The sequence below is a fragment of the Oenanthe melanoleuca genome, chromosome 9 (genome assembly GCF_029582105.1).
Source record: "Oenanthe melanoleuca isolate GR-GAL-2019-014 chromosome 9, OMel1.0, whole genome shotgun sequence".
Lineage (NCBI taxonomy): Eukaryota > Metazoa > Chordata > Aves > Passeriformes > Muscicapidae > Oenanthe > Oenanthe melanoleuca.
Genome location: NC_079343.1, coordinates 18,919,265 through 18,941,848, shown reverse-complemented (window position 1 = coordinate 18,941,848; position 22,584 = coordinate 18,919,265). Strand labels below are relative to the sequence as shown.

The window sequence follows — 22,584 nt, the reverse complement described above, 5'->3', positions numbered from 1 at the left end:
AGCAGCAGCTGGGACCTGTCCTGGATCTGCATTACCTGTGGGAGTGATGTGCAGGTCTCCACCTGGTACAGAGCTGCCAAAGAACTTACTAGAGAACAGGGATAGGACTTCCTTTAATAAATAAAACTGTAGAATACATGCATTGCAGGTTTCCTTGATACAATGTCAATACAAATGCTCCACAAACAGAGCATGGATACACAGCTGTGCCCTCATGGACACCAAGGCTGGGCTGTTACTCAGGGGTGGATGCCACAGTTTCCCTCAAGCCCCCAGGACTCCCCATGCACAGTCAGAAGGAACAGCTGAACACAGTGGTGGAACTGCTGTCTTCCCTTAACACCTCTAGCATTACATCTTACATCTATTTCCTGATGAGACAGCCCTTAGTTACTGGAAAATAGCAAACTCCTATACCTTAGAGCTGAATCTTTAACTTAGTCAATGTTAATACTGCCATAAAAATATATAAATACTCTGAAAAGGCTTTTCTTTTAAAATAATTTTTAAACGTCTAGTTAGAAAAAAGTAGATATTGAATGACTGCAGACAGCAAGAGCTGAAGTTTTTAGAGGCTTTGCTGGAGGTGAGCAAAGGTAAAGGACTCCACAGATGCCTGGACTCTGACCTAGAGGAAACCTTGTCTGCAGCAGAGGACTGGGCAGGGAGGGATGGGGGGGTTTCACCATGTCCTACTCCCTGAATGCAGCAGCAGGAGCTCCAGGGCTCTCTTGGCTCAAGGAGGTGGCCAGAGGAGCTTTGAGCCCACTGCATTGCCTTAGTACCATTCACCCTCATCTTTGCTGCCCTTTAAAGAGGAACCACTGTCCAACACCTGGGCACTGCTTTCCAAACATGGCAGAAGTCCTGTCCCATGCCAGAGTTTGTACTTCCCTCCACTAAACAAAATCACATCCACACGGAAAACCCGCACCCTCCATCCCTGGACAGCTCCTAAGCAGCTGAAAGCAGGATACTGGGCCAAGCTCTTCTCCTGCCTCGGGTCCTGGATGCCAGGAAGTGAGACTTGCCACTGCTACATACTCATTAAAAACAGTGAGGATTTGGGGTTTTATTGTCAAGTGCCCAAAAAACTTAGTGTTTAAGGTAATTTTTAACCCAAAATCTGCAAAACGAGCAAAACACTCGAGTACCACAGCTCTTCAGTTTGATTCACCACCAGAGTCCAATTTTACAACTGTAACCAGAGTAACATTAAAAATATAAATAATTTCAAATTACTCCACAGAATAGAAGTGGCACCAGTAAAATTTCTAAAATTTGCCCTACAAAGGAGCACTGGGAAGGTTCACAATGATGTTTTATTTATTCTTTTGAAGAAAATGTTTTGTGAAGCAATCTAGTTGGTTCTCAAGGTGAATGGCTTTATTTCTGTAAAACAAAACAAAAGCAAGGGATTTACTTCAGTGCCTGAACATCCCAAAGGCAGGATCTACATCAGTGTTTCATTTCTATTCCTCTACTGACACCCCTGGCACTAAGCAAATGTAAATGCAGGTTTTTAGAAGGGGTGTGTGGGGGCAGATGTTCACCTGACAGTGGTGGTGGATGCCCAAGGCCAGGAGGCAGCAGCCCAGAGCCAGGGCACCCTCTCAGCAGGTGGAAAGAACAGGAAACTACAGCCAAGGCTCCTTCCAAGTTCCTGAAGCACCAACTGCTGGAAACTCCTCCTCTGCAAACACCTACCAGTGGCAGCACCAGTACTGCACTGGATGACTCAGCACAGCACAGCTGCTCTCCTGCTCTGCTCTGGGGAGGGGGCCACCCTCAAGTTACTAACAGGAGACTAAAATTCTGGTCAAAGGCCTGTCTCCCCCACTAAAGAGGGACAAGGGTATAGATGATCTAGAAAATATTTCTGAAGGTGAGCTGATTCACAGAGGCAGCAGCAAACATTTATTTAACTTACCCAGAGCTGTGCTGGTTATCTTTGCATCCCCTTCTGCACCTGAACTAACCTAGTTCAACTTCAGAGTAACAGCAAGCACTGATGACACTGAATGTCAGCAGAGTGAAGAGATGCTTGTGGCCAGTCCCACCAAGACTTACCTCAGCTGCTTGGAACTGCTCTGTATGTTCTCCAGCTGATCTATTTCTTTGGAAAGCCTAGCTATCTCTCTTTCCAGGTTTTTCTCAGTAATATCCACCTGCTGACAGAGCCGGGCAAAAGTAGTGGCCATTTCCCTAAAGCGAAAACAAGGTTATAGTCATGATTTAGAGAAGTTTATGCTAAAAAAAAAAAAAAAAAAAAAAAAGAAACACAATCTCATGTGCAGAACACAGCAATCAAAGCCTCCAGCTGTTATGGGATTACAGAACAGCAGAAAGCTGGAGAATTAGGTACTTTTTAGATTAGAAAAAGAAACCCTCAACACACCAAATGCATCTCAGTCTATGCCTATATCGTGCCTGGCCATTTTCATAAAACATTAACAGATCCAAGTCTGAGATGGGGCTCTGGCTGTACAGGAGATGCCTAAGCACCCCCACACTGCCAAGCTCAGTGCCCTGCTCACAGCAATGTGAGCCCTGTGCAGGGTGAGGAGTGCTCCAGACCTGCCCACTGAGGCACCCCATCCTACATCCCTCCGTAGCCACGCGCTCCCAACCAGTTCCAAGACTCCTCCTCACACAAAGGGAAAACAAACCCAGTTACCAGCCTGGGCCCAGCACCCAAGCTCTCATGCAGGAGATGAAGAACCTCTCCTCTCTACTGGAGCACTGGTTTGAGTGCAGCTCTTCCATGTCTTCCACAGAGCTGCTGGACATGGGGATGGATCTCTTTCCTCTACTGAAGCTTAACTTTTTACTATTTTTTTTTTGTTTTCTCTTTCCAAAACACTTTCCCACCTGTCTCTGCTAAGTAATGTTTGGCTGATTTGTCTTCCTTAGCTTCTTCTTGTAACTATGTGTTTTGACTGGATTACTATTTCAGAAAACTAGGGCTGCTAATGCGCCCTCTAGCCCCCAGGGTGCAGAACATCTCTCCTGTGTAGCTCAGGGTATAGTTCAGAAAGGCCATCAAAGTTCATCACCTGCAGTGCAGAAGAGCCAGGATTGGCTGCTTAGAACTTGCCCATAGTAGCCCCGGGGGCAGAAGCTCTGCTCATCATTCCAGGGACTCCAAGGACAGAGCAGCCTCCACTAGACTGATCTCTCATGTCTGTACTATAAGGTGCTGGACAAAGAGCCACCATCCTCAGAGCACCACACACAGCCACACACAGATGCAGGTACTGGCCTTTTAAACTCTGTTCCAATCCTCTCCCACTAAGTGCTAAGGGACACTAGAGGTGCCATCATGCAGGGCCGGTGACAATGGCCTGTCCCAGTGACACTTACTGCTGCACCTGGTGGCTGCAGTTGGCGCTGGTGAGGCTGACAATCATCTGCAGCTTCTCGGTGGCATAATTCACAAACTGCTGCTTGAAGGCTCTCTCCTTGGCCCGAGTGGTCCAGGTCAGCCTCTCATACAGGTACAGCAGCCCATACATGCTCAGGGACAATGAGATCAGTTTCCAGCCTATCGTTTTCCAAATCTGAAAAACAAAATCTTCATTAGCTTAAATAAGTTACCCTATAGAACAAAAGCTAATTCCACCCATTTTTAAAAAATCTACTCCACAGCTCTTTCACTGGACTTGTTTAAGGAAAGAAATATTTTCCATATTATTACCGCAGAGCAATACAGCTACATTCACATGAGCTGGTCCCCAATGGCACAGAGAATGTGCAGGTTACAGAAGCCTTGCTGCTCTTTCATGAAGAAGCAAAGCTAGCTCTAAGTAAATTCAAACTGAAGGAGCTACCATCAGATCATCATTTAATTCCCACACTGAACACAGATTTATGGCACAGAGAACATGCCCAGCTATCCTCAGAGCGATCAGCCAGGTTTCTCACAATGAACTGACTGTAGGTATCCAGGGCACTGCACGTGCTCATCTGGCCCAGTGTCACACCCACGGCTCTGTGTTACACCCCAGGCAGGACAGAGCAGCTCAGCCTCTGCCATCCCCTCCACAGGGAATGCTGCCAGTGCTACTTGCCACTCCACCAACAACGATGACGCTCATGGAGGTCCGGGATGTCAGCGAGGCTAAGCCCAGCACCAGAGGAACCATAAAGTCATCCTGGGGCCCGCTCTCGGGAGCGACGGCGGGAAGGCTGGCGGCAGACGGGCTGCTGGCTAAAGGACGAGGGATCTACGAGATGGGAACATGGCAGCCTGAGTCAAAAGCATCAGGGAACTACACACATGGCTTTTATTTTCATATATTCAGGATTTGATTCACTTGAAGGAAACTCTTCAGCAGAGAAATCTGAACAAGACTCCTGAGGAGCAGTGGAGGCTCCTCAGACAATAAGGGTCAGCACAGGGCTGGTTCTGGTCACAAATGGAATAGGTTACCCAAAGGGTTCAACCCAAAGGCAAACCAACTTGTGTAACAGCCACAGAAAGTTTAAAAGAGGTCTTTAGTTCCATTCTAACCCTGAATATAATCCAATAAAAGCAATCCTCATCAAAAATATTTCACACAGTGGATCTAGGGAAAGGTAGCAGGAAGCATGCAACTAGCACTGGCAGAGAGTAAAAATCAAAAAATTCTCATTAAGGTAAAACAAGGCAGCCCAGGCTCTGAAGAACTCACATGTATGTTTGGATCTGCTAATCCCAGGAGTACTTTCTGAGCTTGCTTAGGACCCAAGAAACGATTCACAAGAGAAGTCCATCCCAAAGAAAAGTGGAACATGATATCCTCTTGGAAATCTGCACACAGGCTATGACAGTTTAGATCATAGCTGAGGTCAAACTTCCTGCATGGAATTAGCAAGTGGAGCTGATCCTGAACACTAGAAGGCAACAATGGTTTCAGATTTTCTGGAAATAAGAACAAATAGTAAAGGTGAGTTAACATTAGAAGAGCATATTCACAAGCAGGATCTCTGCACTGCTGACCAGCTTTGTCAATTTAGAGAATCTAAATCATTATTCTTCTCCCCCAGCATCTGTTACTGGTTAGTATCAGAAACAGGGCACTGAGCTAAACACTCAGTCCTGGTATATCATGGCTTTTCCTTTATAGCACCAATGTTATACATAATCAGAAGGAAAATTCTTCTAAAACTGAATTTTCTTGGATTGTCTTCCTTTAAATGTGAAGTGTTAACATTTCTCCTCTCTTCTCCTACCAATAATCTCCTGCTGGGACTGGTGCATTGACTGGTTGACTTCACTGGAGCAGCGCTCAGCCAGGTTCTTTCCCAAACCGTCTTCTATATGTTTGTTCAGTTCCTGAAGTGTTACAAAGAACACAAGCCCATCAGTTTGTATTTAGCCAATCAGTTACATTACATGGAGCAGGAATATGTTACCCACCAAGCACTGTTATTTACAGTGGGAAGAATAGCATGTTTCCATGGAAATACCATGCTTCCCAACTGCACACTGGGACTGAAAATCTAACTGAAGTGATGCAGGAAAGATTTCCCTAGGACTGTAAACATTAAAATGCATAAAAGTCTGTACTTTCAATAACCTGTGACAGTGACAAGCAAACCATTACCTACTGCCCTGCACAAGGACAAACCCATCCCACCAACTCCCATGGGGGCCTGCTCAGGATACTCTGTTGAGGTTAAACAGCACAGATTGTCCTGAAAACACAGAGATCCCAGGCGAGCAGCCAGGCTGGAACAGCCTGAAATGAGCTCAGCTGGTTGGAGCAGGGTGCTGTTAACACCAAAGTTGTGGGTTCCATCCCTGTATGAGCCATTTGTCCAAGAGTTGGACTCAGTGATCCTTGTGGGTCCCTTCCAACTCAGAATGTTCTGTGACTCCAGGGGGGAGCTATGGCAGTCATCACTATCAGCAAAGTCTGAGCACAAGAGGCAAACACAGGTATATATGCTTTAATTTAAAGCACTAAGTTTGAGGACGAATTTATGAAAGTTAAAAAAAACCCAAACCATTTTTATTAGAAGTGCTGAGTATTTGCAAGCTCGTTTTATTTTTTGATCTATTTGATTTTAGGAGTAGTGAAAATTATTTATGCAAGGTTTTATTTACTGCAAGTCAAGACCTGAAATTAGGAACCACTCTACTACTAAAAAGATGTTGAAAAAAATAAAATTCTTTCCAAAAACAAAGCAGAAAATATTTTTAGCCTTTTCCAGTTTTGGGTGGAGATATGCATATGTCAGCAAGCAAAAATCTTGCAATGCCCAGACGAAGTCACATTAAATCTATGCAATTTATGAAAATACAGAAGTAGAAATTAAGGAAAAGACAAAGAGCCTAGCTTCAAACCATTCAAAAAACTTACTGTCTTGTAGTGCTTCAATACTTGAGGAGAAGGGTGAAAATCAGAATAAAATTCATCAACCAAAACTGAAAGCCGGCAGATCTCATCAGTCATGGCAGAGGAGACCTGGAAGAACAAAGGAAACACAGAAAATGTTTCTGCTACCTTTTCCAGACAGAGTGAGAACAGACTACTGCACGAGCTGTCCCAAGAAATCACTCAATCACCTGACAGTCACGAAACATTGCCATTTTCAGGGCTTTTGTTTTTCCTTTGTTTTCTGTATTGAAAAAGGAACATTCTGACATTTCCAACATATTTCCTGAGATGAGTGGCTCCAAATGGAGCTGCCTGAGAGAGGAGAGAAGCTGTTCCCACTGCCTTTACTTACTTTGTTTTCGACTTCCTCAGTAACGCGTTTGATTTTTTCCTTGGTGTCTTCTGTCAAAATGTTCAGCTGATTTCTCACGAAATCCAGCCTGTCCTTCTGATCCTCTCGCTCTTCCATGGACTGGACTCTAACCCAGCAGAAAGGAGATCACCATCACCACCATGCACTCCCCCAGGAAAGAAACAAGCCCTTAAGCAGGCATGGATCATCCTGATGGACTTCTGAGCAGTCAGGGGGAATCCCGAGTGACCCTGGCTGCCCACAGCAGAGGCATTGCTCCAGAAGGGCTGCACGTGGCAGCTCCGTGTGCACAAGCATTCAAAGGCTGTGCTGAGCAAACACAACTCAAAACCAGCATTTTGAGTCAGAATTTTATCACTGTATTATCACATAATTACAACAAAAAAAGGTGTGGGGAATCTGAGGCCTTTAATAACTCATCTACCCTGATTTTAAAAAAGGGTAAATCTGATCAAACTGCTGCTCACAAACAGCACTCAACCACTCCTTAACAGTGATGTGGGTCTGATAACCCTGCAAAGCAAAGGGGATGTAGCAACCCTGTCACAAACAAGTCTCTTTAGAACTCCTTGACCTATCTCTAAAAATTCCTGGAGCATTTTCATCTTGAAAGGCCAGGAGAAATATCCAATAGCAATTCAGACTAAGAGGTGTCACCACAGGCGTTTTAGTTAAGTCAACTGACAGAAAGAAGTCGAATATCAGAATATTTTCAAACACTTCACAGCATGTTTTCATGGGATCTGACAACGTGAGACAAGTCAGTATGTAAACAGGCAGTCTGTAAAAACTGACATATTCAAGGGGCTGAGTGTGTTTGACAGCACAGTGAAGTCTGTTGTAACACAAAGACACATTATTGACAGGCAGGAAGGAGATGGATGGGAAGGATTAATCGTGACAGCAAGTTCACTGTGTACAAGAGACACAAGGTGGCAACAAAAGTGAGGAAAAACTGCACACATATGCAAACCTCAAAGGACACATGAAGCTACCAGACAGAGCAGATGAGCTGCTATCATTAGCACTAAATGATTACATGAGTGAAGAGAGAACAAGGATATTTAAAGATGCAATCTGGAAAGGGTCAGAGGCCAAGTCTCTGTTAGCTTGGGCTCACCTCATCCCTTACAGCATTTTAATCAGTTGCAAATTAAAACATCTACATACTTCCGTTTTTTTTCTTCACTGTAACTGTTAATAAAAATAGAGCAGGCCCAAACATCACCTCTGAAATGCTGGATACTGCTAGAAAAACTTAGTATTTTAAATATTTCTAAAAAAAAAAAAGATTTGAAAACACACAGATTGCAATCAGTAATTAACAACAAAGCAAACCATGATCCCTGTACCAAAGTCACAGACCAAGAACATAACTGAGTGGGCAAGTGAACAATGGTAGGACTGACATATTGACAAACCAGATTGTCTTGCTTCTTACCAAGCAGAAACTGTGAATTTTAAAGTCCATAATGGCCCAAGAAAATCACCAGCACAGAAACGGCTCCTCAGATGATCCTGACAAACCAAATCCAACCAACCCTCCAACCCACCTACCTTTTCTCTGCTGCTGCAACGTTTATGGTGTCCATAATGTTTTTCACAGTATCTATTATCTGTTTAGCTCTGATAGTGTGCTTTTCAAACTTGGTTTTCACGGCTGACTGCGAGATACACTCCTGCGAGGGGCCCAAGCCATAACACATTACTGCAATTCCATGCCAACACAACCAGGAATTTCACTGTCAGAAAGCACATGCTGCCAATTTTACCATGAACTTAAACCAGTGGGAAGTAAAAAAGGAGAAAGTATAGAGAAATTAAAAGACAACAGAAACTGAAATCTCAAATGAGTCTATAGCAGCAAATCTGCCTTCGTGTCTGTTCACAGTAATGTGCATAGGTTTTAATTCTTTTAAAATAAATGAATAATGTAAAAAAAAAACAAAAAACAAACTCGGATGAATACTAAGATATATCTATCTCTTAAGGCAATTTTCAAAACCATCTATTTGGAATTACAAATATCAAATATTAAAGCTAGCAATATGGCCTGGCTTGAGTTTTTTTTGTTGCACTACACAGTCTTACTTTCAAGAGGCAATTCTGCCAATAAAATTTGACATTCTCATGTCAATACTGACCATTCAGGAACAACATATACAATTAGGAATAAGAAACAATGGTTTTCTTATGGGATAAACAAAAGTCAAGTAGTCCTTAAAATATCAGCTTATTTGCATATTACTGAAGTTTTAAATGAGTCAGTAGAAAATATTCTAACAATACAATTTCTAATCAATCTTCAATATTGAACAGTAATTCAGAAATACAGGACAATGACTTAAGAGCACTTGTGTTTGAGGGGAAGAAAGCAAGTAGCTGATTTCCTTAAACTAGATCAATGGAATTTTTAAACTGTTCTCCATCTGTGGATTCACCTTTCAAGGCACAGGTTTGGATTGCTTTTAGAAGACTCACCTATGACCTAAGCAATTGCTGTAATTACATATTTCAGCTATCTAAAAATAATAGATGAAAACAAAATAAACAAAATGAGTAAAATAGACCCTGTTCCTCGACGAAGCAGATCTAGAAATCAGCAATGAAAGGCCAGAGTTTCTTAAATATCAGCACATTGTAAGAGCTAGACTAGGCACAGAGCAGAGTCTTCCCAAAGTTAGTATGTGGTAGGTAAAAGGATGACAATCACTCACAACACAATCAGAAAATCCAAGTTAGAGCACTAGGAAAAACACAAAGGTTAGTTAAACGAGGGATAAGATAAGAGGGGGACAGCAGCAGTTTTGCTGTTACTCTGTAGATAAGTATTTCCTGAAACCAAGATAACCTGTGTTTCAACAGTCTAACCAAAACCAGTTACCTTCCAGCCCACTGCCAGTGTCACAGGACAGTCATTAAGTGCCCAGTGTGTTCCATATTCCATCCCTGGCAGGGCTGGGGAAGGGCTCTGCAGCAGCTGCCTCATTCCAGCCCTGCCTTCATTCCCCTCTAGAGCAGGACTCTTCCACCCTGCCTCCCTCCTCCACTGCTTCCCACACCACTTCTGCTGCCAGAACAAGAAACCTGAGAAGCACCCCAATATAAGGCATGGTGGGGATGGTTTTATGTAGGATATCCTCTAAGCACTACTGCACAGAGTGCAGGGTTCAGGCATTTCTTTGCTGTTCTAATAGGACATTCTATGTATCTCACTCTAAAGTTTCAAGAAATCCACTATGATTCCCCAATATAAAAATTCAGGAACTAATCCAAGAATTCAATGCTTCAAGACTGCCTCTCTCCTCTCCTTTGTTGCAATACAGCTAACATACATAGTGGCATCACTTTTTAAAGCTACTACATGAATCTCTAAAATCTTAATTTCCCCACTGCTTACACATGTTTCTAGTAATGCCTGCACCATTTTTTTTTTTAGCTACTTCAATCACCCTGTGCTTTGCAGACAAACATGTTTCATCCAGTTTTGGAATGATTTTTGCCCTCACACAAAAGTCTACATAAATCTTACAAGCCTTTCAAAAATAGTCCAAACACCACAAGTAACTAGCACTGGTGGGTTGTTTTTAGATTTAAAAAAAAAAAAAAATTCTTTCTACACTGAGCTTATACCAGTCCTGGAATGAACAGGCTTTCTCACTAGGGAGCTGATACTAAAATCAGGAATGTGGAAGTACTGGAGAAGTAACAGCTCCTCAGCCCATATGGAGAAGAAGGAAAAGCTGTCCAATTTCAGTGAAGACAAGAGCAGGGTGAGAGAATCCAGGAGAAGCAAACCCAGCAGATATAGCCAGGGGGAACAAGGCACATGTGGACAGGTCTGTGAGGTGACAGATTACTGAGAGATGTGAACTAGACAAAAAAGTGAGAGATGTTTGGGAAGTCTGAGGAGGGCACCTGCACAGGACAAGGAGCTAAAGGCAAGACAGACTAAGGCAGGGGAGGAGTCAGTGTTTGAGGAGGACAGACAGAAGCATCTGTGCTCTCATCCCTTCCTTTTCACACACTGGAATGTAATCCAAGATGCTGGGACTTGCAGCTCCTCTGTCAGGAAACAGAGTAAAAGCAAAGTGCTTTAGGCAGAAGTGCTTAGGCTGTACTCAGGGCTGTAGAGCATCTGAGTTTGGTCTGGCAGTGCACAAGGCACGGTATCAGTGAGGATTTCACACAAAGTTCTCCCTGTAGTCTGAGACTCCTCATTAACACAGAGCCTAGATCTGGCAAGCAGAACTGATGACAACAGTATGCTGACGTCATCTACTTTATCAGCTCAGGTGACAGTAATTTGAGTATTAGGTCTGAAGACTTCAGACCTGGTGAACCATTTCAATCTCAGCCTTGCTTTAACAGCACATAAACTGCCACTGTAACTCAGGAAACTGCCACAAAACCCGAATGTGAAAGAGGCTGCAACAGCAAGCACTCAAAATTTAAATTGCTTTGGTAATCTTAATTGAGCACAGCTGTCATTCTCTTTAAATGATGGGATCACAACCCTATTCAAAGCCATTAATAATGATTTCAGGATGAAACAGCCAAGTAGGGGAAACCCAACAGAATCCACTCTCCCTATTGGAGTCAGGTGTGCAGCAAATATAACACATTGTGAAAGAAGAAAAAAAGGTTGATTTAAGGCCATGCAGTGCTGTCAACAGAATTGTTCCTTGTCCCAGCCTCTGCCACAGAAACTTGTCATGGTTGCGATCCTGTGACAGATACTTCTCACTGTGGTGGCTAACTTGAGTCTGTGACATCTGATTTACAGATCCACTCACAGCATCACATCATCTATCTTCATACTGAAATATTCTAAGCATTGAGTGCTTAACTGTAATTGTAAGACATTTTGTCAAAAAAAGCTTTGGGTACAGCAGATGGCAAAATACAATAAAGAACAATAATTGATTTAGAAGCTCGATTTCCACTTTTTCCTACTGGCTCAAAGTTTCCTACTATGGTTCTGAGGACAAAAATTGCAAAAAACCATGCAGGTTTGACTAAAGCTAGTGACACAAGAAGTGTCATGTCTCATGGAGCCAGGCCCTGTCAGTACCCTGAACCCATCATTTCAATACTTCAGTCACCTATCATATGAGTGTGGATAAGGATTAAATTTAGTCTGACATTTTCTTGCTTATGCAAGACCGAATTAAGCTATTACTTTAAAACCCTTCTGATATACACACATCATTACATAATTCAGTTTTGCTAAATGGGGTTGTTGTAATGCAAATAAAAAAAAACAAATACTTTTCAGAGGCAATTTGATTTTTTTTTAAATACTCATATACAAAACCACAGAGGGACACTCAAGAGGCTTCCTTAAGATATCCAAGAATGACTTTAGCTAATTAAAGTTACCAAATTTAGTAAGTCAAATGGATCCTGTCACAAAGAAATCACTCAACTGTCTAGCCAGGCAGGTTTCTGTAAAACTGTGAACTCCAACTATGAATGTGGCTAAACTGAGGTGGAAGACTGGATTCTGTACAGCACAAAGGATGAAAGGAAAGTGTTAATGATCAGAGTAACAAAGCTAAGAGGTACACAATGGTGATAGATTCAAAACTCTGGCTTTAGAAATGTAAGTAAATATTTAGATTTACATTGATGAAACCGAATTTCTTACTGCAAACATTCATTAGTATGTGGCTGTAAGTGATACACATGTTTCAAGACCATAATTTCTTCTTACATAGATTATACTGGTCTTGATATCTCAAAACATGAGCTAAGAGTATTGGTCCCTTCCCTCACTGATATAATTCTCCTTTCCAACAGCTACCTAGTACTCAAGGTGAGAGGGTATGAACAGAATCCACAGAAAAGGCAAAGCTGCAGATGGTATAAATACTTTACACTCCTCCACTTGCTACTATGGATAATGCTCAGTATAATTAAGTTAAGAATAAAAAAAAAGCTACCTTCAATAAAAAACAGGCAGTCTAAAAAGCCTATCATAAATACCTCAAATATCTGCTCAAAATGTTGAAATTCCTGAAATCTTGTTTGAAATCCTTCAGCAAGTCCTTCACCTGTGAAACAACAGACCATAAGCGAGACAGCAATACCTCATAGCAGGGACTTAAATACATCTTAAATACATTTATCGGGTTTTATGGTGTTTTTCTGTATTTGAGGAAAAGCAGGAGTTCCTACACACCACTCTGTGGCATTCCTTGGGCCTTTTGTCTCCTGGCACACAGAACTTCTTTTGCTGAAACAAAAAAGATGCGATTCCTTGCTTCTACAGGATCAATAACTTTGAGCTCATCGACCAGGAAAGTCAGACAGCGCTCCATGTGCTGCCTACGCACCTAAGGAAAAGACAAAAAGCTCATGAAAAAAGGCACAAACTGAGCCATCAACACATCACAACATCAGTCAGACACAGATGCTGAACCACCCCTCTGACAGCAGATGCCTGCCAACCCTACAGAGGCAGCAGCTGCTTTGACTCCTTTAAACAGACCTGGACACAACAATACTTCCTTCTACAATTGTATTTACATAAGTCAGAGATCTCAGCCAGTTACTGGGATAAATCCTTCATTCCCCATACATGGAGAAATAATTCTCACTGCAAGCTGGCTGCTGTTGGGAAGATCTGAAGATCCAAACTGTTCCCATCTAACTTTCCCAGATACTATATATATATGCAGGTATAAATGTATAAACTGTGCCCTCAGGCTGCACTATCACTACAGAAACAAAAGGTAATACAAATAAGATTAAAAATCAAGCTTAACTGTGGAGGAAAAAGGTTCTAAAGAGTCCCCCATTTTATTACTTGCCTGCATATATTGTCACTTGAATTGCAAGTTGCTTTTTGGTCAGAATGAGGAACAGGGTATTTCCATTTTCTGACCATATAACTTAGCCTTTTTTTAATAAGACAAAGCTGTAGTTTCCATATTAATACATATTAATTAACTGTCAACCCATGTAAGAGCCATCAATTCACTCACATCTTCCATGTATTCTGGTTCTGATGCAGAAGCATCCCATCTATTATTGAGGATGAAGATGTTTGGCTTGGAAAGTCGTTCGTTCACTTTATGGAAAAAATGTTTCTCCTGGGAATTAAAGCAAAAAATAAAATTCCCCAGACATCCAAACCAGAATCATGCATTCTTCTGTAATAGATTCTGAAGTTTATCTAGCTCTTCAAAAGTTTATTGTAAAGAATTCATCAATATTAAAACCCATAGATACTCAGGACATAACAGGCTTAGGGTAGTTCAAAAGTCATCAAAAGTCTTAAAACTGATGCCAGTGCTAAAAGCCAAAGACACTGCAACTTTCTCTAAAAACTGGTAAAAAATACAAATTAAGAAAGCTTCCAAAAAATAGTTCAAAGAAACACTGACACCTCCCTTACCTGAACTATCAAGATGCTCCTGCTAACCCTGTCAAACCTGGTTTTATATCCAGATAATACATCACCTAACTATCAGCTAGGCAACATCAGCTTGAACTACAGAGAAGTTCTTGCATAAGGACGTATGGTTGAGACACAGGAAAAAAATAAGTCTTTGATGAATGTCTTAATTTAACAAAATTAAGTGTATTTAGGTCTCTTGCCTGTACCTACCACCCATTATTGCTGTTTACAGAGTCATAATGGGTAAGTCGTGATGGAGCAAGTCTCCACTCAGCAAAGCTGAAACAGAAGAGATCTCTGGGCTGCCATAAACTTTCCCAGACTGCAGCAGGACACCACCATATATCCTGGACACAGCACTGGAGATCCATTATTCTCCATCAGTTGGGAACAAGCATGTGCAAACCAGATCACTGCTGCAGAAATCAGAACTTTGTCTGAGGAGAATTTATTAGAGAATAGTAGAATTATTTCACAAAAAAATCTCTGGTAGTGTGGCAGAATAATGCCAAGTATCCTCAAACCTGTTATGGTAAGAGGCAAGAACAATGCTTAAGGAGGATGAGGACATAGCTGTCAAAAGCTTTATCTGCAGGATAAATTACAATGAGAGGTTCACTGAAATAATTTTTAATTCTCCTTTAACTAAAAGACCCTAACAACTGTGTTATACACATCATGTAAACAACTTACAGACTTTGTCCATACTAAAAGCCCAAAAGTGTAATTTATGACATAATAGAGAAGATATTGGCACAGTGGTGCCAAATCCTCTTTGCCTTGAATGTTTTAAGAATTTTCTTTTTTTTCCAAATCACATCTCTCCTATTTGACTCTTTGTGGACTCAGCTCAGAAGATGGAATGCAATTCTTTTAAACTTACATTCTTCTCAGATTTCTACCAAACTATTCTTATCTACCAGAATGCAAAGAAATACTGTCCTTGCACGCTCAGTTCTTTATTGTATTAAAAATTGTCCCAACAGTTAGAAAGTTCAGACCTTTCAGGTCAGAACTATGATCAGAACAACCAGAGCACATTATTTGTCTGCAGTAGGCTTAATAAAAATCATCAAGAATTTTCTCAGTAGCATTATTTTGCACTCTAGCAGTCACACTTGCAATAACTTAGAAATCTTTTATTGTCAGCATCCACAATACTTGGTTTAGTCAAAACTGGAGATCACTACAAAATTACACCCAATTTCTGGTCCTGTATTTTGAATATTTCAACAGCTCCTCTGGCCACTTAAATGTTCTCCTCTTACAAGTCCTACAATACTTAGGCTGCAAGATTCAGAGAACTCTTCTCTCTCCTGAAACAAGGCTTTACAGAACAAAAACCTTCAAATATCTTCAGCTCTCCACAGAACCTCATTGCTAACACCTTCTTCAGAAGAAACACAGCCCACTCAGGGGAACCTGCAGCACTCATGCTCTCAACACAAGGTGTGTCAAGGGAATTCCGCCTCTCCTGAGAGGAACAAGACAGAACTCAACTCCCTTCACCCAGTTTGTATACTTTATTGAACTTATGGAGTATTTCATATCCAGAAATATGAATACTTCCAAATATTTCAAATATATATTCCAAAATACTTCCAAAAATTTATTTGATAATACAAATGTCTTCAGGTAACAAATACCTACAAATTGCTAGGCAAGAAAAGCACTCTGTCATCCTTTAATCAAAAATGCAACTGAATTGGAAAGGACAAATATGATGCTCAAGGCAGAGAAAGCCAAGCCAGTAAGAAACTTAAATTTCTTTTTCCTAGTTAAGGATATACATTATTTCTTGCCTCCCATCACCAAATCCAATCCACAAGATCTAAGTGCAGTGATTCACATGCTGTAAAGGTCTCAGCTATTCTGGTTATGGAACTGCTGAATATTTAAATGAAGAAGTAGCATCAAATCATTGCACATCATACCGTGTTCATGAGAGTTGATTCAGAATTGGCAACCAAGACAAACACATCAGCATCTAAGCAGAACTTGTCGATCCAGCTGTCCAGTTCTGTAGTGACATCTGTGCCAGGGCTGTTGAGAACAAAAAACACAAACTCTTACACAGCAATGAAGTAGTTGGTTTTCATAAACTGATAAAAATAGAGTGAAAATGCCTAAGGGCCTTGCAAAAAGTCACTGAGGTTGTATCTTGAGGCTGATGCCTACTTCAAACTTAAGGTAAAAACTGCACAAGCCAATTACCATCTAGAATATATCAGTCACTTGATCATTAGATTACCTACTCATTCCAAAATGCAATTTCTGATTAGTAAGTACACACATTTAATTAACTGCCAAGTGAAGTGACAGGCAGTCCATCAGAAACCCTGACAGCCTCACACAATGGTTCCCCTCCTCGGATCTTTTAATCCCAAGAGACTGTAGTTCATAAAATATTTTTTTCATTAATAAAATCCAGGTTTAAAGCAATATGCTACGCAAGCTGTGCATAGATTTAAGAAGAAACCAAAATGAAGCTAAAACTATAGTGCTATCCGTTTAAAAAAAATCCAAACATTAAGTGGAATATGAGCATTAAGTCATGTTTGCAACATCTAAATTACTGCTGGTTCAAATTTTCTCAATTTAGCAGTAAAAGGATGATTTGCTCTTTTCTTTTTCCTTTACTTTTTACCTTTAGCAGCAGAGGCTGTGCAGATCCAAGATCATGCAGCCAAGAAAATAATAACAAACTCCCAATGATTTCAAAGTACAAGACAGAGGTGAGACAAAAACCACTGCAATTTATTAGAATACTCCGAGTGTTGTTTTCTTGAAGAAATAATATTTTAAAATTCACTGACACCTGTGTGAATTACTCTCAAATTCAGTATTTATTGATTTACACATCAGGCAGAGATCACCTGAAGGTTCTACTACCAGGTTATAATGCAGTGCCTGAAATAAAGGCATTTGGCATGGACAAAGCAACCACTTCCAGAATTCTTTAAACACATCAACACATAGGAAATGCCAGCCTAACACAGGGCACACACAGCTGACACAGTCACAACTACGTTTTGAGGTCACCCATTACTTTGGTGCAACTCTTATCAGAAGCTTTTAAAAATGGAGTCCACGTTGTTTATACTTCACATGATCAGTCTGAAGTGTTTCAAGAAAGGAAATGGGCAAAAGGTTGTTGCTGCTACAACCCCATTCACACTTCCATACTGCTTGTTTTAAAGGTAGAGTATCCTCAGCCAAAAGCTATTCCCTTTTCAGCTCAGTCACAAGACACTTGTCTGTTCCAACTGCTACAAGAGCAGAATCAGGAGGGTGATGACAAGCAGCATACTAAAGAACAAACTCTGTTCTTTCAAACAAAAAAGCCTTTCAGGAATTTTGAATCTAAACCAATCTCTTTTCTAAACATCATAATGGCTAATATACTTAAAAAAATATTCAGTAAAACAGTAAAGATACCTGTCCACTAAAACCAAATCATCTCTCAGCAGGGCACACTTTGACTTGGGCCAAAAGACATGGACGAGACAGCCAGCCTTCAAATCTTTATCCATGTGAAGTGCATGAGCCAGCTGATTGACTGTCTAGAGAGAGCATTAAAGAGAAGACAAACATAAATATGCACCTCCAACAAGTCTGTAAACCAGTCAAATTCAGCAAATTCGGACAGGATGTATCTTGAAGAGGGCAACAGAGTTCATACTTTGTTCTGCTGAATAGCTGTGGTTTTTTTTTTTTTAAGCTCTTAAACTCACCAGCATCTAAAGAATAAGTTGTGCTTTGAAACTCAGACAAGTTTCTTTTGAGCCACAGATGTTCCCTACAGGGCTGGACTGTGTGCTACAAAGCATTATCACGAATTTGCCACAGATGTTTAATATATCAGTGCAAGCAGTTCAATAAGATGAGCACTGTAAGTCCAAATGAAGTCCAAATCCTTAATCAGTAACAGGACTTAGTCCTATAAATCACTCAACACATGCTATGCTACAATGAGACACGCATTAGTTGTTTCTCTAGAACAGTCAAGAAAAACTGCAGAACAGAGCACTTTCATTAGTTTATTCTCCCCTCTTAAATAAGAACTTAAAAATACAGAATGAGGGAGCCTTATACTTTTGTTGGACTTGATACTGTTTTTAAAAAAGAGACCCTTTGAGAATCAGTTCCTGAGAAAATAGGCATGAAATTATCCAAGAAATGTACCTTAACACTCTTCTTTTCATCTGATCCTTCTGTCATAAGATAAGCCTTATCTCCATCAGTCCCTTCCACACTGAGGAAGCAGTTTGTTGTATGGCCAATCCCACTGGGAAGTACCTTATCCCACAGCATTGCATTAATGACTGAACTTTTCCCACTGCTTGTTCTAGAGGGACAGAAAACAAAAGCACTTTTGAGCAGAGCACAGCAGCATTAAACACACCTTTGTGCTGAAGTGCACCACTGGAGTGCATCAGCCCCACAGAGCACAAGCTCTCCAGCCAGGACAGTGGGGAGTGCTCACTCAGAGAAATTGGTCACCAGCTCCATCTTCTGCAACAACTTGAAGTCCTCAATAGTGCCCTACTTCACACTAACCCTCCACCCCTCACCCAGAAATATCTGAGGTTTAACTATTACACAACAGCATGAAGTTACATAGATTGTAATTTTTAAGCTACTTCCAGAAAAAGTTCAGTGCTCATTGTACAACAGTTCAAAATTTATTCAAAATGCCAGAGGGAGAGTTCTCTTTTTCCTGCTCAGAACTTTATCCCTTTGCAAAAGGGAAACTTTAATCACAAGTAACAGCTTGTATTCAACTTTGGACTTTTTTAAATAATAAGGCTGAGATGTAAGTAATTTCTTTCTTCCAGAACTTTTTATAATTTTTCTTTAAAAAACTAAACCACTTTTAGCAAAATGAAGGCATGATCACTGTTGTACACATTTTTTCCAATACTATTACATAATATTTAGAACCATGAAGATTCACACTCCAAAAATATGTAACCACATGCTTATATGCAAACACAGAAAAATCAATCTCCCTGAAGCAAAATGGACTAGCAGACCACATTGTCACTGCTATCCTTAAAATCATCACACAGATCTATGAGACTGATGTTACAACCAACCAGGCAACCATCTGTTTCTCTTCAGCTGCTTACAGACAGAAACATGAACAGCTCCAAGTCTAGTTCTTCAGCACTTCTGATCAAATATTTAAAAAAAGTCCTCTGCAGGAACAGTCCAGAACGAAAAAAAATGTATTAAATAAAACCACCACCTTAAAAAAACCCAAAAGCCATTCTAAAGAACAGGACAACCTCTGATCTTCCTAAGTTAAAGAATAAAATGAAATTTTATTCATTACCTGCCAAAAAATGCCACTTTCATGTGTCTCCGCGAAAGCACCTCTCCAATGACTGCCAACTTGTTTTTATATGCTTGTATTTTTGCTAGTTCTTCTTCTGTTGCTATATGATCAAGCTCTGGGTTCTTGTATGTGGCTACAGACAGAAAGGAAAAACATAAAAGCGATCACATGTAGAGAATGTGTTCTGTGATACAAGGTGTAAGTTATCAGTACTTAACATGCCAACTGCAAATTTTAATCACAGTGATTGAACAAAACAAGCAAAACAACAGAAACTGATACCAGCCCTTATCACTTGACAGCTCTGCCACAAGCAGAGTGAAATCACGACATAAATCACGTCAGATCAATCGTCAGTCCAAGCACTGATCCACTAACCCTGTGAGCACAGCCTGATGTTCCTTGGGACACCTGCATCCTTCAGAAAGGAAAGCCAGGGCCTCTCATGGATATACCAGCTAAGCTGGGCTCTTGTGCCCCACAGAGCAACCAACTCTGTGTGGCCACACACATTCCACGGTGCTAAAACCTCCAAGGGTGTAACCAGTGGCTCCCTGCATTGCATCACTGATGCAACTTTCTGCCGAAAAATGGGAGAACCTGTTTGTCCTTCCTTCCATGCAAAAGAAACCAGAGTAGTTAAGGTCTTCCGAAGGCCAGAGTAGTTAAGCTTTCACCCTTATGGAAAGGAGACCAGGCTGCCAACACAAGTGACTTAATCAGCTTTTCAGGTATGTAGCCATGCCAGGCATTCCTTCCAGGACAAGCTGAAAAAAACCCAGTGTCAAAAGAAAAATGTGACTGCTTCGGAAGGTGCATGTTTATACAAACAGCACAGTAACAGATAACATAAGGTACATTATGCTGCTGTAAAACATACCCAAAACAAAGGACAAGGCCCTAGTGTTTAAGAGAAAAGAAAGCTCACCTTCCACAAACGCTGCTCCCTCAGTGACATAGTCCAGCAGCTGGTCGAAGATGGCAGTGATGGTCTTTTTGGCCAGCACAAAGTGCTTCAGCGGAGAGACAGAGGGCTCTGCCATGCTGCAGCTGCACGGAAAGGTGATAAAGTGACCAAACACTCGGTACGCCCAGCTAATTAAAACTCATAACACTGCTTGCACAGCCATTAAGAAACAAAACGAAACAAAACCGTCCGAAGCTCTAAACTCCAAAGGGCAGTAAGCTCAGTTTACACTGTTTACCCTGATCTTCTCTCCTCACCACAAGCGCCAAGAGCGGCTGGCGACACTCGGGGACAGGTAGGTTCTGGTGCTATCTGTCCCGGAAACACGAGGCCTTTCCCCATGTCAGGCACGGTACCGCCTCCCAACCGCCCGCAGCTCAACGCTGCCCGCCGGCCAGCGCGGCCCGGCCCCGCTCCCTCCGCAGCCCCGGCTCGGCGGGGTCAGGCCGAGGGGCCGCGGGACCCAGCCCCTCACGGTGCCTCACTCAGCCGTCCTCCCTCACGGAGCCCTGACTCAACTCCGGTGCCTCACGGAGCCCCGGCTGGGCACCGGTCCCGCACGGAGCCCCGGCTCCCTCACGAGAGCCCCCTTCTCTCACGGAGCCCTGGCACAGCCCCGGTCCCTCACTGACCGCCGCACCCCCTGGTCTCTCGCTGAGCTCCCGGTCCCGGCCCTTGTCCCTCACGGAGCCCCGCCAGCCCCGTCCGTGCCCGTCACCGCCGCCGCCGGGACGGGGGGCGTCACTTCCCCTTCCTCTCGCGTGACCCCGCTCCGCGCGCCCGGCAGCGCCATGCTCAGTGCGGGCTGAGGGCGGCCGCCGCCATCTTGAGCGCGGGCAGTCGCGAAATGGAGGCGGGCGGAGCGCGGGCAGCACCGCGATCGGCCTCAGGGCGAGGCTGCGCCCACAGCAGAGAGCTCCGATACCTCAGGCGTTTGATGACACCAAACCAAAATGAAAATCGGCGACAACGGCATTCATTCTAGACAACACGTTATTTGAGGATTAATAATCCGCTGTATTTGACGATCTTGCAATGATTTTTGGGATGTAAACTTTGAGGTCAGCAAACTTTCACATTAAAAAAGGTATTTTGCTCAATAAGAAACACGATCCAGGAATCTGACACAAAGAGATTTGTTAAGGTTGGAAAATGCCCCTAAAATCGAGGAACACATTGGAACTAAAAGTTCAGAAGTCTGAAAAGCAAGAATCAAATACAGATTTCTCACAAATACAAAACACTGCCAAAAGCAGTGTCGTGATTTTGCACAGCTTCTGCTTGGAATGCTGTTCCTGAAACAGCTGAACCTTGCAGGTACCAGTGAACCAGAATTTGATACTTACTGCCTTGAAGAAAAATAATAGACTGGCACAGCCGTGGTCCCCAGAGTCTATTCCTGCCTCTCCAGGGCGACAGACCCGTGGCCGTACCAGAGCAGCTGCTCTCGGCTCACAGCACGCACCTTCCCCAAATAACCCCCATGTCCAGCCTGTGCTGGGCACGCTCAGCCTTCTGCACTCTGGGCACACTCATCGCCTCTTTTCCCTACTGCTCAGTACCTTTCTTGCTTTAACATGCAGATCGTGTGGAAGCCAGCAGTGCACTTGTGCTCCCTTTTAAAATGAGACATGCTACTCAAGTACATTTCCATTTACTCATGATAGATATTAAAAAGAAAATACTAACATTAGGCCCTCATTTATAAAATCCAACCTAAGATGACCTTGGATACATTTCCTGTTCAGATGCTACATTTTAGTTTGGAATGACCTGGCTTCACAACATTCCTTGATTCCCAGTTTAGAGATCAGAAATAACCCAGCTCAAAGACAGCCATGAAGTTATTTGTATCAACAAGCAAGTTTGCTGTGTCACAGGGCTCTGTGCTGGCACAGGACACCACCTTTCCTGCTGGGGACACAATGCTGTCAACACAAATACACACATTTCTTAAACCCCTTTATTTATTTTGGGGGATTTTTAATTTCTACTTTTCGTTATGTCCCAGAGCAGCTTTCTCTCCAGAGCTCAGCTGTGCCATTCCACCTCTCTGCCATCAACAGGAGCAGTTTTCAGGGAACCAGCATTCCCCCTTTCACATTTATGAGCAAAATAAACTTTCCATATAGA

General features: G+C 42.2%; 1 protein-coding gene across 2 annotated transcripts; it reads right to left on the bottom strand.

Annotated features, from left to right (window-relative positions):
* Nucleotides 1–96: 96 nt before the first annotated feature.
* MFN1 (mitofusin 1) lies at nt 97–22,577 on the bottom strand. 2 transcript variants are annotated; one of them, XM_056498664.1, is made up of 18 exons: nt 21,084–22,577; nt 20,413–20,534; nt 19,482–19,617; nt 18,329–18,491; nt 17,582–17,706; nt 16,078–16,186; nt 13,728–13,835; nt 12,923–13,076; nt 12,727–12,794; nt 8,296–8,417; nt 6,718–6,844; nt 6,348–6,452; nt 5,215–5,317; nt 4,674–4,903; nt 4,071–4,226; nt 3,364–3,560; nt 2,071–2,205; nt 97–1,392 (listed from the first exon to the last, which is right to left on the bottom strand). In XM_056498664.1, the coding sequence occupies exons 2-18, from the start codon at nt 20,525–20,527 to the stop codon at nt 1,323–1,325; spliced, it is 2,223 nt and encodes a 740-aa protein (XP_056354639.1). In that variant the 5' UTR covers nt 20,528–20,534; nt 21,084–22,577; the 3' UTR covers nt 97–1,322. The 2 variants fall into 2 exon arrangements, with proteins under 2 accessions (XP_056354639.1, XP_056354640.1); XM_056498665.1 differs by having other exon boundaries at nt 21,092–22,577.
* Nucleotides 22,578–22,584: the final 7 nt, after the last annotated feature.